The following is a 14,259-nucleotide window of genomic DNA, read 5'->3' on the forward strand; positions in this document are numbered from 1 at the left end:
GGGCCAACTGGGCTCCTGGATGGGAGCACCATCGGGGATGGCACTCGGGTGGCACAGCACAGCACAGGCACCACAGGAGGGCAGGAGGGGCATTGCGGGCAGCCCCAGGAAGGCGCGGGGCACCGCAGGAGGGGATTTATTGTTTTAATTGCCGAAACGCGGAGGGTCTGGGTCAGACGCGGGCCGGAAGCCTCCCTCTAGCGGCTCCGGAGGCGGAGGGAAGGAGCGCGGGGAGCACGCAGCGCGCGCCGATTGCACGGCAGCCCCCGTGCAACGCGGCTCCAGGGCCCCGTTCTGTGAACGGCAGCGTCGGGGGCAGCAGGCGGGGGCAGCGGGATGGGGCCACGAGAACCTGGGCGGTGGCAGCGGGCGCTCCTGCGGGGCGGGTGAGGTGGGAGCGCCGGGGGCCGTTGGCGGCGGGAGGAGGGCGCGTGCGTCCCGGCGGGCACCGGGCGCGGAGCGGAGCCTCGTCCCACCGCTAAGAGCCGGGGGCAGCGCGGGGCGTGACGCTGCTGCAGGGAGCAGGGCTAGTGCTTCGCTATGTCCCCTTTCTTGAGGATGATCTGCCGCTGCCAGGGCGCCAGCTTTGTCTCATCGTACCCAAGAGTCCTTAGCTTTTCTGACTGCTCCTTTTCCTTCTCCTCCTCCTCTCGCTTCTGCTTCTCTTGCTCTTTCCTGCTCAGCAGCAGAGGGGTCAGGGCGCCGCGGGTCGCTGAGCCCCCCAAGCATACCCACCCACCCGCCAGGAGAAGGGGACGCATGGCACTCACCGCTTCTGCTCTCTGCAAAGGCAAAGGGATGAGACACCATTAGTGTGGGGCCAGGGGCAGCTACCCGGCACAAACAGCCCCCACCTGCCCCGCTCACCTCTCCTCCTCCAGCTTCTTGCGCAGGATGTCCCTCCTCCAGGCCGGCATGCTGGCCAGGCGTGCCTCCTCCTCCTTCTCCTGCAACAAACAGGCGCGTTACAGCCAGCCCCAGGCGCACAGCCGGGCTCCACAAGGGAAGCAGGGATGTGCCGGCTTCTGGGCAGCAGCCCTCCCACGGCCATCACCCCCGGGCACGCAGCTACAGGGAGCACAGGCACGAGGCAGCACGGCACTGATGGGATGCAGCTCTATGGCACTATGGGCACGGCACCAGGTGGGTCCTGCTGTCCTGGTCCCCTCTGCTGTCTATGTTACCCCGGCACGGGGAGCACGCGTGACCAAGGACCGTGCGGAGCGCTGAGCCCTTCACAGCACACACAGCTTTATTGCACGGACACGTAGGGGCCCACGCTGCCCCGGCACTGCAAACCACACCATAGGGGAGCAGCGCTCCAAGCACAACACACAGCCACAGCAAGTGGCACACAGCAACCTCAACACACAGCCGGCCACGGGACCCTCGAGAGGTCTGGGCACCTGGGACTTCACGGCACAAGGCCAAACCCGGCAGTCCTCAGAGCCGACCCGCAGCCCTGCCGCCACGAGAGCAGCAGGGCAGCCGAGCCGTGCAGTGCACTGGTCCTGCTGCTGCCTGCACCCAGCTGCATGCCCAGCTCTGTGCTCAGCAGCCCCACGCCTTCACCACAGCCCTGCCGCCGCAGCACCCTGTTCGGCTCAGATATCAAACATCTCTGCTTCCTTCTCCTTCCAGAAGGAGAAGCTGCGGTCGATGTAGCGGCAGATGTCCTCATCGCTGAACTCTCCCAGCTCTGAGACCAGCTGGGCTGGCTCCTGCGTGCTCCGGGCTGTGGCTGCTGGACAGGGAGGCACAGGGCTCGATCCCACTGCTGCCACTGTGTTGGTGGGGCTGTCCCCAAAGAACTCCTGCTTGAGGTCCTCAAAGCCATCGAGCCAGCAGCGGTGGCCAGCCTCAACCCGCTCCAGTGCGGCACGGTGGAAGCGCCGGATGCACTCCCAGCTGTGGGTGCTCAGGCGGTCAAACATCTCATAGCACAGCAGGTGCCGGAAGCGCCGCTCCTCGGGACTGAGGTTCATCTCCAGCAGCTGGAAGTAGCCCAGCATGAAGAGGTCCAGTGAGAGGCTGTCGTAGGGCATGGGCGAGCCTCGCACGTGGGGCAAGAAGTGCTCGGGCCAGTAGAGCACTTCAGCACGGCTCAGCCGCCGGATCTGCCGCCCCGGCACACGGTGGGCCACACTCCTCCAGCGCGCCAGCAGCCTTGCCACTGCCTGCCGCTGCTTCCAGAGCCGCCGCAGCCGCTCTTCCCCGTGGGTATGTGAGCCCGGTGCCTCTGCCAGCGCCCATTTTTTCCAGTGCTCCAGGAAGAGGGACACAGCACGCTCCTTGTGCGCATCGATGCGCTCCTGCAGGCAGCTCAGCTCTGTCTGCACCGGGCGGCTCCGTCGCAGCATGCCATCCACATCCTCATCCCCATAGTCCTCCTCCAGGACGGGCTCACGGGTGCAGCCATCCATCAGCACACCGGTGGGCAGCGATCGCTTTCTCTTGGTGACCCTGGCGTGGGGCACAGGGGCTCCCACCAGCCCTTCGTAGTTGGCCTTCAGGCTGCGCACTGAGACACCGCAGCGCAGGATCTCGTGCCGGGCATCCTGCTGGGTGCTGGCAGCAGCAGGAGGGGGCCTCTGCGGCACGGTGCTGCTCGCTGCTCCCCCTGCCCCAGAGCTCTCGCGGCCTCCTAGGGCAGCCAGCAGCATGGCCATGCTCCTCAGCAGCGCGGAAGTCTTGCTGCACCAGGCGGGCAGGTCCTCAGCACGGCCCTGCAGGCGCCGGGGATCGAGGGAAAAGCGCTCGGGGGCCAGAGCGGCCGAGAGCGGCAAGAGCTGCTGCAGCTCTTCCTCCAGCTGCTCCAGCTCTGTCTCCACTGTCTGCACCTTATGCATCACCTGTAGGTTTTCAATTTGCCTCTCAATGCGGAGAATGTCCTCCTCCGTCATGAGCTGCCCAAAGGGTCCCAGCATGCCCCCGTGGGCAGCGGAGTAGCGCCAGCACGGGGGGGGCGAGACGTTCCCAGGCTCCAGCTAGGGCAGGAAAAAGGGCAAAACAGCTCCTGAGGATGCACCCCACAGCCCTGCACATGCCAACCCCCCAGTGCCAGGGTCCAGCAGGGAGCCAGGACCACGCACCAGCAATAACCACACGGGATGAGTGCTCCGGAATGGGTTTGTAGCCAGGCAGGGTGCATGGCACCCACGGCACACATGGTGAGGCCATCTCCTGCATGCAGCAGGGCTGAGGCCATCCCAGCACAGGAGCCAGAGCGATGTGGTTCCACACCATGTCCACGAGCCAGGTCCTGGGCTGTTCTCACTGCACACAGCTCGCGGGACCCCACAGCAAGGCCCCCCTACCTTACGCCGCTGCTCCTCTTCCTCCTGCATGCGGAGCTGCAGCTTGCGCACCATCACCTGCCGCTTCCACTCAGGGATGGGCCGGCCCTGCTCATCGTGGCTTGGCACCAGAGCTTCCACATCTGGTGGGGCCATGGCCCCCGGCCCTGGCACTGGTGAGCTCCCATTAAGCACTGGCTCTGGCGAGCCCCCCGCCATGCAGCGTGGTGGCCCCCCGGCCTCAGGGGTGGCTGGTGGGGTGGGAGTCCTGGTGGGCGATGGGGAGGATGCTGGTGAGTCAGCCTGTGAAGGGAAGGAGGAAATGAGTGCTTGCTGTGCCCCCACCCAACCCCACAGGTTTTGGGGCACCCACAACGTCCCTCTGCCCCCTGCCACCTACGTTGGCCCCTGCCTGCCCGCTGCCAGAGAATACGGTGGTGAAGCCTTTGCTCTGTGGCGTTGGCTTCAGGCTCTTCCCGGCCTTGATTTCAGCCAGGAGCTCCGAGTTGTCGCCGGTGGGGGACATCATGTTGAACGACTTGGTGCCTGGTGAAGGAAGGCAGTGGGCAGCGCGGGCCCTGTGCTGCCAGCCCCTGCCCGTGGCTGTGTCAGCCAGAAGCCTGTAGGACCCCATCAGACCAGCACCCAGCATCCAACTCCCCGGAGCATTCCCAGCCCTGAGCACTGCCTACAAGCACAGCCCTGTGGCACCGTGCTGCAGCGCTGTGACCGCACAAACAGTACGGCTGCCGGCAGCAGCACGGTAGGACAGCCCTGTGCTACCCTGCAACCCCCTGCAGTGCCCCAGCAGCCGGGGGCCAGCACCGTGCCCTGCGAGCACCCACCGTCCATGCCAGCCATGCGTGCGTCCCTAACGGCCCATGGTGCCACACCAAGGCAGAGCCCCTTCCCCACCGCCCCCTGCTCGCCCGCTCGGCTGCGTAGCGCCGGGGCCTGGACGCCTGTTGGTGCTGCGGGCACAGCCGGGAGCTCGCAATGCCATCCAGTGCCGCTGAACCCCCCAGCCCCCGGGAGCCAGCGTTAATAAAGCAGGCGCTGAGCTGCTGCCAACCAGCGCGCTGCAATCAGCGGCGGGGGAGCGGCCGGTGCACTCACGTGGCGAGGTAATGCCGGCCGGCTGAGCGCAAACAAAGGCTTTCTGTGCACAGGGCCGTGGGGGCCGCAGGGGGCACGGGGCCCTGCCAACCCTGCCGGCCCCACGCTCCGTGCCTGCCCCAGCCGGAGCCGTGTCAGCGCAGGGCCCCGGCTTGGCATTGCGCAGCACGTCGCCCTCGTGGCCTGGGACACGTTGGCTGGGTTGCTCCATGTTGGGCTGCAGGGAACTCGCCCTTGTGGCCATCGGTGCTGGGAGAGGTCGCGTGCCCACAGCACCACGTGTGAGCGCTGCCGCGATGCCAGGCTGCCCCACTGAGGTGCCCTGCTCCCAGCAAAGAGCAACAAGCTGCAGTACTTACTCTTCATCTGTCTCAAGGCTTTTCCTTCTAGAGGGAGAAGAAGAGAGGCGGCACAGCGCGTGTAGCAGAGGAAGGATTTGGCCACCACAAGACAAGAGAGAAGAGAAGCAGCCAGCAGTGAGAGCAAGTGGGGGCGGGCAGGCGTGGGAGCCCCCGCGCCGAGACCGGAGGAGAGAAGGACAGAGAGACCGTCAGGAGCCGCGCCGCGTGGAGCGCAGCGTGGTGTGAGGAGAAGCGCGAGGGCGGCCGGGAGGCAGAGCCACGATCCCGGCAGCGCGGTGCCCGGAGCCCCGACTTACTTCCAGTGGAGGAGGACGAGCGGCGGGGGCCAGCGGGCGGCGGAGGCGGAGGGGGCGGCGGGCAGGCGGCGTCGGGCAGCGGCGGAGGCGGTGGTGGAGGCGGCAGCTCGGTGCCAGGCTTGCTCTCCACCGGGCCCCCATTGTGCATGGCGTCCGCAGGCAACAGAGAGCTCTGGAAGAGCGCGGGCAGGGATGACGTAGGGTTGGGGCGCCGCGACGCACGCAGCTCCGGGGCCGCGCTCACCTCGCTGTGCGCCATCCTGCACGGGCCGGGCAGCTCTGCCGCGCTGGGCCCCAGGTGCTTGTAGTAGTCACCTGTGCTCGGCTGCTTGCTGAAGTTCCGTGACCGCCGCGTGGAGTCGGCCCTGCGCAGGCCCTCGGGGCTGCCCTCACGCGACACCAGCTGCAAAGGGAGCACAGCTGAGCGGTGCGCAAGGCGTGACCCTGGAATGGCCGTGGGGCAGAGGCCGGGTGTGCACCACGGGCTGGCGGTGGACCCTGTGGGTGCCTGGCACCATGACCCCGTGCCCAACGGCCCGGCTGAGCTTCCCCTGGGATAACCCCCTGGGAACAGAGTGCCGTGTCCTGGCCCCGCAGATTAGCCAGGAGCTGGAGCTTATCCCTGTGGCCTGGAGCCCCGCTGCAAACCTGGCAGTCAATGTCACTATTAAGGCAGCACGGCCTCAGCTCACCCCTCTGCATACCTCTGGGACTTTGCAGGCCGTGCCGTGTGGCACAGTGCTGTGTCTGCTGCTGGGCGAAGGGTCCCACTGTGTCCTGCATCCCACGCCCCACGCTTTGCTCTCAGGGCCCCACTATTTGCATTTCCCTGCGTGCCACCTCCACCCAAGGCGTTTGCATGGCAAGCCCGGCTGCTCCGTGCAGCCTGCAGCCTCAACTAACTCAACAAGTGCCAGCTCGGCGCTTCCTGCTCCACCAGGCGCTGAGCCAAGCCTGGCTCTGGCCCCAGCAGCCCCAGCCCCAGCCCCATGGGAAGGTACAAGGGTTGGTGCTGCAGGACCGAGCGGCACTCACGCACCCAGCACCGGCTGTACCCTGGCTCACCTACACCCCATGGGCAGCCCCAATTATTAGCCCCAGGTAGGGCTGCTCATTAGCCCCGGTTCTTCCAATGAATCCTGTGGGGAGCACGATAGGGAGCTGAGCCCAGAGCAGAGCTGGTACACACTGTGATACCGAGCCCCCAATCTGCCCGCCGCTGTGCACCAGGACCCGTGGCCGTGCTCTGGGCCCCCGCCCCCAGCCTGGTGCTGCTGTCCAAGGCCAGAGGACCCTGAGCCCCCCGCACCCTGCACCCCCCCGCCCTGGGCGGCTGCACCCCTCTTACCTGTGCGTCCCGCTGAGCCCTCTCAGCTCCTGGCAGCACCAGCAATGCCACCCGACACCTGCGGCGCAGGTGACACCGGAGCCGGGCACTCAGGTTACAGCTGCTGCTGCACCCCACGCTTCCGCACAGCCACCCACGCCCAGCTCGCCCAGGGACGCTGCATCGCTGGCACCACTGGCACCACGTGGGCTCAGCACATGCTGCCCACATGGTACAGCATGCTGAGCTGGCACAGCCAGGGCATCAGAGCCACCCGCTGCCACAGCGACATTGGGGCACCGTTGGCCCCAGCTTGCCACGCTCCCCTGCAGTTAGTGGTTCTCACAGCCCATCGGTGGCTCGTCCCCCCTGAGCTATGGGGGCCGTACCTCTCTGCGCAGCGCCTGGCTTTCCACGTGCCGCAGGTTGTTCTTGGCCCGCACGTAGATGTCGGCGGTGTCGGGGGCAACGGGCGGTGCAGGCGCAGGGTAACCGGGGGGTGGGGGAGGGGGCCGGGTTGCAGGGGGGGGTGGTGGTGGAGGGAAACTGGGGGGTGGCGGTGGGGGACCCTCGCTCGCCAGTCCTCTGCCCCGTGGCCGTGTCTCAGGGTTCAGCATGTCCATGTAAGCCTGCATGTCTGTGAGTGCCGGCTCCGGGACCCCTGCGGGGGGGAGGGGGTGTCACAGCACAGCTCGGCCCATGTCCCCCCTGAACCCTGCCCCAGGCACTCACGGGCTGCAGGGGCCGTGTGGGGGCCGCCCCTTTTCTCCCCCGTGCTGGACTGGCTGGAGTTGCAGGAGTCGTAGTTGGAGAGGGTGCTGGCAGGGGAGCCAACCTCAAACCTCGCCTGGGGCACCGATGCCGTGGTGTTGGGTGACGACATGCCCGAGTCAGGCTGACGGCACTCCCCATCTGCTGAGGGGTCTCGTGACAGCACGCGGTGCTCCATGCTCTGCGGCACAGAGAGTGGTCAGACAGCCACACCCAGGTCCCGCACGGCCCCCACACCCCCTGTGCTCTTGTCCCACATCCTAGCACGCCATGGTACCATGTTCTCCACGGTGCGCAGGTACTTGGCGCAGTGGATGTGGCCATTGTAATCGGCGAGGTCGGCCGCCGTGTAGCCATCCTGGTCGCGGATGCTGAGGTCAGCGCCGTTCACCACCAGAATCTGGCAGCACTGGAAGAGGGGGCACAAGACAGGGCTGGCGCAGTGCCTCCTACCCCTGTGCCCCCCCAGTTGCCAGCACCCACCTCCAGCTCGCCATTCTCAGCAGCGTCGTGCAGCGGCGTGCCGCCCCATCCGTCTGCCGTGATCTCACCACCGTGCAGCAGCAGCCAGCTCAGCACCTTGGCGTGGCCGCGGCTGGCAGCAAAGTGCATGGCCGTGGCTCCGTCATCATCCCGCTCTGACAGGCTCACTGTCGTGAAGCTCATCTGTGGAGCGCAGCGGTGCCGTGCCATGCCGTGCCATACCGCACCGCGCCACCGTGCCGTGTCCAGGCAGCACTTACCAGCCAGACGATGACGGTGTTGTGGCCCATCTGGGCTGCAGCATGCAGTGGGGTCATGCCGTCGTTGGCGCGTACGTGGGGGTCGGCCCCGCAGTCCTTCACCAAGTATTGGATGATCTCGAGGTGGCCCTCCTGGCAGGCGAGGTACAGAGGGGTGGCACCGGTCTTGGTCTGGGCACTGAGCGTGCTGCAAGCAGAGCACAGTGCCGGGTGCCTGCAGCCCCTCCGATGGGAGCACAGCAGGCACCGGGACACGTGGGGCACTGGGGTCGTGTGGCCGCAGAGCACAGGAGTGTGGGATTCACAGTTATGGGGGCACAGGGGATCTGTATGAGGACGTGTGGTCACAGAGGATGTGTAGGACACGAGGGACATGTGGATGTGCGGGGACATGAAGTCACGCGCCTGGGGACACGCACAGCACAGAGCAGACAGGGCAGTGCTGGGACCCTTCCACCCCGCAGCCCCACACAGACACGGCGGCTGCTGCGGGAGGTCACTAAGTCAATAAGCTCGGGCTAATCGCATTCCTTTGGCTGTTTTTGGACACTGCAATCTAGCAGTATTTTTAAGTAAGCAGCTTAGGCACCTGCAGCCAGTGGGGAAGGGTGGAACTGTGCGATGGCACTGCCCAGCCCCACTGCTGGGCATCGCATCCCCTTCCCGTTGGGTGGCCCTTGACACTCCATGGCCTGAATCCCCCATCCCACATTCCCACCCCGCATCCCAAATCCTGCAGCCCTGCTGTGCAGGAAGCTGGATTTTTTGAGCGCTCCACAAAACCTGTTGAATATTTAAAAAAGGAAGAGCAACAAATACTCCACTCTGTTATCACACAGATCGCGGGCCTTTAATAATTGATCCCTGTAACCGTGAGACGGTCCCAGCCGGCACCGGCCCCATGCTGTGCCATGCTGTCCTGCTGAGCACTGCACTGGGGACAGGCCTGGGGGTTCAGCAGAACCCCTGGGAGGTGGTGTAGCCACGTGGTGTGGGTGCACTTGTTACGTTCCCAATCTCTAATCGCCATTTCCCAGTTACGAGGGGAGGTTAATCCATTCTGGTGAGCGCCGGCTGGCAGCAGGGAGTGCTGTGCCAGATGGCCACCACCTCGCATTGCTGCCTGCTTTGGGACCAGCTGCTGGGAACCCACAGGTGGCCAAGCTGCAGTGGGCTGGGAACCACAGTTTGCCCACGGCAGTGCTGGGAACGCCTCACAGCCTCCACACTGGTGCTGCAGAGCCCAGCACGCGCCCACCCGAACTGCATCCACATCCCACGGCACCCCAGGATTGAATTTCACAGCTGTAACAGAGCCTGCTCCGAGGCACAGGGCGAGCAGTAAATAATTCAGGGGCCACCGCGGCAGGGGAAGGCAGCTGGCAGCAGATTAACCCCAGCAGGAACGTGAAACTCAGTGCAAAAGGGCCGCTGCTAAGAGCGCTCTGCAAGAGAACGGCACGGAGCTGTGAGGGAACAGGGCCTGGGGTGGGGAGGGTTGACTCATCTGGGCACGGGACGGCACGGGTGCCTCCACTGCGCCAGCACACCTGGGGCAAGGAGACAAAGGGCAGGGCAGCCTTGCTGGAGGAGCTGCCTACAGGTCAGGAGAGCGCTGCTGGGGGCGGTGCTCTGTGGGCTGGGGTCCTGCGCGAGAGGAAGGCGGGAGCGGGGCTGGGGGCAGCACGGGTCCCTCGTGCCCCTGAGCCCAGCGCGGTGTGGCAGGGCTGCACGTCCCCACGCCCCCCCCCTCAGCCGGGGCCCCGGTTATTTATAGAGCCTCTGCCCACCGTGGGAAATGAGATTAGGGCCGCGTAATCGCATCGTGAGCCCGGGGTGGCTCAGCACGGGGCGCTGCGCTGCATCCCCAGGCACGGCCTCGGGGAGGGCTGCGCAGGGGGTGAGGGCAGCATGCGGGGCCGCGGCGGTGCCGGGCATCGTGCAGCCGCGGCGTCCAGCGGTGCCCGGCCCTGCGCTCCTGGAGGCAGCGGGAAAGGTCGCCTCTCCTCCGCGGGCAGCTTAATCCATTTACATAACGGAGGTGGACAAAGGCGGCTGTGTTATCGCCCCGCGCCACGAGCGCAGGGAACAAACCGCGCTCCGTGCCGCCCGCGGCCGCGGGCAATATTTCTGTCAGCGCTCGCTGCGCTCCTCCTCGCCCTTTTTCTGCGGGTGATAAAGGAAGCGCAGCTGTGTGCCCAGGTGATAATGCTGCCGCGTTGCCCTTGGAGCTGTGCAGCAGGGGGTGGATGTGGCCGGCTCCCAACGCTGGCGCCCTGCCCAGCAGCCGAGGTGGGGGGGTGGCAGCGGGGCCGCCCCAAAGCCTGAATCCTCCCTGCGCTGCCGAGCTCTCAGCTCTGCCCCCAGCCTCCCAAGGGCAGCAGGGGCCGTTACCTTGGGCAGTGTCCTAAGAGAAGTCGCAGGGAAGGGAAATCCCCTTTGGCCGCAGCATAATGGACCGGCAGCGCTCCTGTGTCTGTGGCTGCCGTAGGATCGCTGCCTCCGAAGCGGAGGAGCCACTCGATCACCTCGTGGTGACCGAATCGGGCTGCGAGATGTAGGATAGTGGCACCGGAGTTGTCTGTGTCCTGCGGGAGGAAGGGGAGAGGCCGTTGGCACTCGGGACAGCTCTGCACCTCCTGCGAGGGAGAGCGTGTGGGGCTGGGGGGCTGAGAGGCTTCATATGCAGCCCTGCAGATCACGAGAGGATGGCATTGGAAAGGACGGCAGAGGATCCCGGGGCCGTAAGCGTGCCGGTTCCCCGGGGGCCTCAGCAGCGGTTCAGCAGCCCGGCGCTGCACAAAGCCCCGCTTGTTTTGCCGCGGGGCTCGCTGCTGCCCCGGCCCCGCTGCCCTCCTCGCTCCACGGGGCACAGAGCTGAGCTGGCCTAGGGCCAGAACGGCGCCGAACCGTGCTGAACCCGTCCTTCCTTCCTGCTTAATCACCTCTCCCACCCCTCCTCCTCCTCCTCGTCACATGTTGTTACCTCTCAGCCAGCCCGGGGCAAGCTGCTTATCTGCCCCAGGGCTCGCTCCGGTTGTATAAGCCCGAGAAGGTACCGGTGCCCCCGGGTCACAGCGCCCGGACACCCACCCCAGCCACCGTCCCCTCCTCGGGGCTACGTGGCTTTGTCCTGCGTGTGGCGGATCTGCCGCCCCGAGTGCCGCGCAGGCAGCTCCCACCCGCACGCAGGACGAGGCCCTCCGCCGTCGAGCAGCGCAGAGGCTGCGCGTGGCTGTCCGCCCTCGGCAGTCTGTGCGTGACCTTGACGCCGTGGGCAGAGCCCTTCACGCAGACCCACGCGGCCGGAAACGTTGCTTCCCCCGCCGGACCGCGGCTGTGGAGCTCCGGCTGCGCGGACGCCCTTCGGGGCGCCGATCTCTGCTCTGCCCCGCAGCGCAGCGGCTCTGGGGCCTCTACTGCCTCTCGGCGCGGACTTCTCCCACTCTGGGGGCTGCGGTAGCTGAGCGGGAGGCTCCGCTCCGCCTGAGCTTAGCAGCGCACCGTGGCGGTCTTTGGGGTGCGTCGAGACGCCTCTGGGCTCTCTGGAGCCCCGCCGGGATCCTCCCCGGGGCCGGAGGTGCCGCAGGGGCGGGGGCAGCCGTCCCGCCCCCCGGGGCCCCGCCGCCCGTCCCGCGCTCCCGCCGAGCCCGCCCCGTCGAGCCCCGCGCCCCCTCCCCGGCCCGCGGCCGCTCGCAGCTCGCACCTGCACGCCGCAGCCTCCCTGCGTGAGCAGCCACTGGAGACAGGCGAGGTTGCCGGTGGCGGCGGCGTCGTGGGCCGGCGTGGCCCCGTTGCGCGCCCGCGCGTCGCCGCGGAGAGCGGCCTCGGCCGCCAGGTACCGAAGACAGGCGAGGCGGCCGGCGCGGGCGGCGTGGTGAGCGGGAGAGGCTCCGAGCGCGTCCCGCAGCCCCGGCCGGAGCAGCCCTGCCGCCCGCAGCCCCCGCAGAGCCTCCACGTCGCCCTGCCGCGCCGCCTGCAGCGCCCGCTCTAGCGCCATGGTCCCGGCCCCGGACCGGCCGCGCCGGGCCGCCCGGCCGCCGCTTGGCACTGCGCGCCGCTCCCACGCCGCGGCGGCCCGGCCCCGCCGGCTCCTCCTCCTCCCCCGGGTCCGGCCCGCCCCGTGGCCCCCCCACCCCCTCCCACGCCGCCCCGCGCCGCGCGGCCCCTGCCGGAGCCCAGCCGTCGGGCACGGCAACAACCCACCCGCCACAGGCCGTGCCCGCTGTCCCCTGCCCGTTTCCCGGGCCGCAGAGCCGCCTTGCGGGGTTCTCGGGGTCCGCCGGTACCCCTGACACCTCGCAACCTCCTGGGATGAGAACCGTCCCGGCGGATGGCAGGGCTGAGCTGCTCCGAATTCCCGGAGCGTGGCTGCGGGGCGCAGCGCTTCTGCGTGGGGTGCTGCGGATTTTGGGCGGCCTGTTGGAGCCGCCGTGCCCCTCAGCAGCCTGTGGTGCCGCAGCTGCAGCAGATGCGTTTCAGCCCCGATTTGAAGCCCTCGAGACCAGAAAGTTACTTTCAGATCTGTGGCTGTAACGGGAGTCGCGCCCGGGTCCGCGCTCCTGCTGAACGAAAAAAGGCGGCGAGGGAACAGGGAGCTGCCGGTCAAGGCCCGGGGTGCCTCCTCGGGTGTCCGCAGGGTGAGGACCCCGGTCTGCCAAGGCTCCCAGCGGTCCCCTCGTGGTTTACAGCGCTCCTCCCTCCCGGCATCGCGGGGCGGGCGCCGCTGGCACCGACGGCGCTCACCGGGGTCGGGCGGAGACCCCCGCCCCGCCCGGCCCCGCTCCGTCAGCACCGCGGACAGCGGCGCCGGCTCCAGCACGGCGGACAGAGGCGAGGCCGGGCCGCCCTCCGCCCTCCGCCCGCCCCCTGCCTGCCTGCCCCCTTACCTGCACGCCCTGCCCTCCCTACCTGCCCACCGCCCGTCCTGCCTCCCTGCCCCACTGTCTCCGCTCTGCCATCCGCACGGGGCCCGGAGGCGGGGCGGCCCGGTGGCTCATAAAGGCGTTGGCGGTGCCGGAGCGCCGGAGCGCAATGTCCCCGCCGGGCGCCGTCCCGCAGCCCCCGCGCAGCCCCGCCGAGCTGCGCAAGGTGAGCTCCGGTCTGCAGGAGAACCGCCTCCGGCGATGCCGGGCCGTCCTCACGGCCTCTTCTCCCCGCAGACACTCAAGCCCCTCCTGGAGAAACGCCGCCGTGCCCGCATCAACGAGAGCCTCAATCAGCTCAAAACGCTCATCCTGCCGCTCGTCTGTAAGGACGTGAGTGCCGCGGCCCGGCCCTGCGCCCCCCTCTCCTCGCCCCGTCCCCCTCACGTCGCTCTGTCCCCGTCTGACACTTCCCCCCCTCCCCATCCCCACCCGTCCTTCCCGGTGCCCGGTGCCCACCGTCGTCCCCCGCAGAGCTCCCTGTACTCCAAGCTGGAGAAGGCGGACATCCTGGAGATGACCGTGCAGTTCCTGAGGGAGGTGCCGGCCGCGTCCTCGGCCCCAGGTGAGCCCCCCAGCCCGCCCCTCTCCCGCCGGGGCCCGACCCGGTGCTCACGGCTGTCTCTCCGCAGAGCCCTCTGAGAGTTTCCGCGCCGGGTACCGCGCCTGCCTGGCCCGCCTGGGCGCTCTGTTGGCCCCCGCTCCGCCGCTCTCCCCTCGCCACCGCCTCCCGGAGCCTCCACCGTCCGCCCGCCCCAAGGCGGCCCCGCCGCCTCACGCCGTCCCGCTCCGCGCCCCCACCACCCCACTCTGGCGGCCCTGGTAGCCCCCTGCACACAGCTGTACATAACCCTATTTATTTGTACAGACCCCGCCGCCGGCTGGGGGATCCCCAACCCTTTCGTACAAATAAACCTTTGGCCAAAGCTGAGCAGCGGTTGCCCCAGCAGCGCCGGCACTGCCTCCCACTCCCACCCCTGGTGGCACCGCCTGGGAGCTGTGAGGTGTCAGCAGCGGCCCTGGCAGCCAGTGTTGTCAATCTGCTGCCACAGCCATGGCTAATTACCAGGCAAGCTGTAGCATGGGCCCCTTGATGCAATGGCCTGGCAGCGCTTGCACCCCGCTTCTGTGCCAGGCCTGGGCTTGTCCCTGCCCCTGTGTGGGCACACGGAGGCCCAGGCAGGTCCTGGCTGTGGAGGTGACGCCTGTGGTGGGTGCACTCGGGCAGCCCAGGGCTCCGAGAAGCTGAGTGGGGCACACATTGCATCCCTGCTACCCATATTTCTCACTGGCTGACCTGCCCATCTCTGCCACCTGTTGCCTAAAACCCCAGCATTCCATAAAGCTCTCAGTTGGACCTACGGGTGCTGGGAAAAAGGGAACAAGAACTGAGCTGCTTGGGCAGGTGCTGCACTGACACGAA

General features: G+C 67.8%; 2 protein-coding genes across 4 annotated transcripts; one reads left to right on the top strand and one right to left on the bottom strand.

Moving 5' to 3' along the window:
- Positions 1 to 19: 19 nt before the first annotated feature.
- ESPN (espin) lies at positions 20 to 11,911 on the bottom strand. 3 transcript variants are annotated; one of them, XM_052691770.1, is made up of 13 exons: positions 11,618 to 11,911; positions 10,306 to 10,499; positions 7,912 to 8,098; positions 7,652 to 7,834; positions 7,446 to 7,577; positions 7,130 to 7,349; positions 6,787 to 7,058; positions 5,071 to 5,473; positions 3,697 to 3,842; positions 3,318 to 3,599; positions 868 to 947; positions 771 to 782; positions 20 to 675 (listed from the first exon to the last, which is right to left on the bottom strand). In XM_052691770.1, exons 1-13 carry the CDS (start codon positions 11,909 to 11,911, stop codon positions 528 to 530), a joined length of 2,553 nt encoding a protein of 850 aa, XP_052547730.1. In that variant the 3' UTR covers positions 20 to 527. The 3 variants fall into 3 exon arrangements, with proteins under 3 accessions (XP_052547730.1, XP_052547729.1, XP_052547728.1); XM_052691769.1 differs by lacking the exons at positions 20 to 675; positions 771 to 782; positions 868 to 947 and adding an exon at positions 1,235 to 2,987 and having other exon boundaries at positions 5,071 to 5,242; positions 5,315 to 5,473; XM_052691768.1 differs by lacking the exons at positions 20 to 675; positions 771 to 782; positions 868 to 947 and adding an exon at positions 1,235 to 2,987.
- A 1,034-nt stretch (positions 11,912 to 12,945) lies between these two features.
- LOC128085127 (transcription factor HES-2-like) lies at positions 12,946 to 13,662 on the top strand. Its single transcript, XM_052692131.1, has 4 exons — positions 12,946 to 13,002; positions 13,074 to 13,169; positions 13,311 to 13,401; positions 13,469 to 13,662. Exons 1-4 carry the CDS (start codon positions 12,946 to 12,948, stop codon positions 13,660 to 13,662), a joined length of 438 nt encoding a protein of 145 aa, XP_052548091.1.
- Positions 13,663 to 14,259: the final 597 nt, after the last annotated feature.

The sequence above is a fragment of the Tympanuchus pallidicinctus genome, unplaced genomic scaffold (genome assembly GCF_026119805.1).
Source record: "Tympanuchus pallidicinctus isolate F22 unplaced genomic scaffold, pur_lepc_1.0 scaffold29, whole genome shotgun sequence".
Classification (NCBI taxonomy): Eukaryota; Metazoa; Chordata; class Aves; order Galliformes; family Phasianidae; genus Tympanuchus; species Tympanuchus pallidicinctus.

Coding starts and splice junctions, on each gene's coding strand:
- ESPN (XM_052691768.1), bottom strand. CDS start 11,911: ATGGCGCTAGAGCGGGCGCTGCAGGCGGCGCGGCAGGGCGACGTGGAG. Junction 7,350..7,445: donor TGCGCACCGTGGAGAACATG/GTACCATGGCGT, acceptor TCTGTGCCGCAG/AGCATGGAGCACCGCGTGCT. Junction 2,988..3,317: donor AAGAGGAGCAGCGGCGTAAG/GTAGGGGGGCCT, acceptor TTCCTGCCCTAG/CTGGAGCCTGGGAACGTCTC.
- LOC128085127 (XM_052692131.1), top strand. CDS start 12,946: ATGTCCCCGCCGGGCGCCGTCCCGCAGCCCCCGCGCAGCCCCGCCGAG. Junction 13,003..13,073: donor GCCCCGCCGAGCTGCGCAAG/GTGAGCTCCGGT, acceptor TTCTCCCCGCAG/ACACTCAAGCCCCTCCTGGA. Junction 13,402..13,468: donor GGCCGCGTCCTCGGCCCCAG/GTGAGCCCCCCA, acceptor GTCTCTCCGCAG/AGCCCTCTGAGAGTTTCCGC.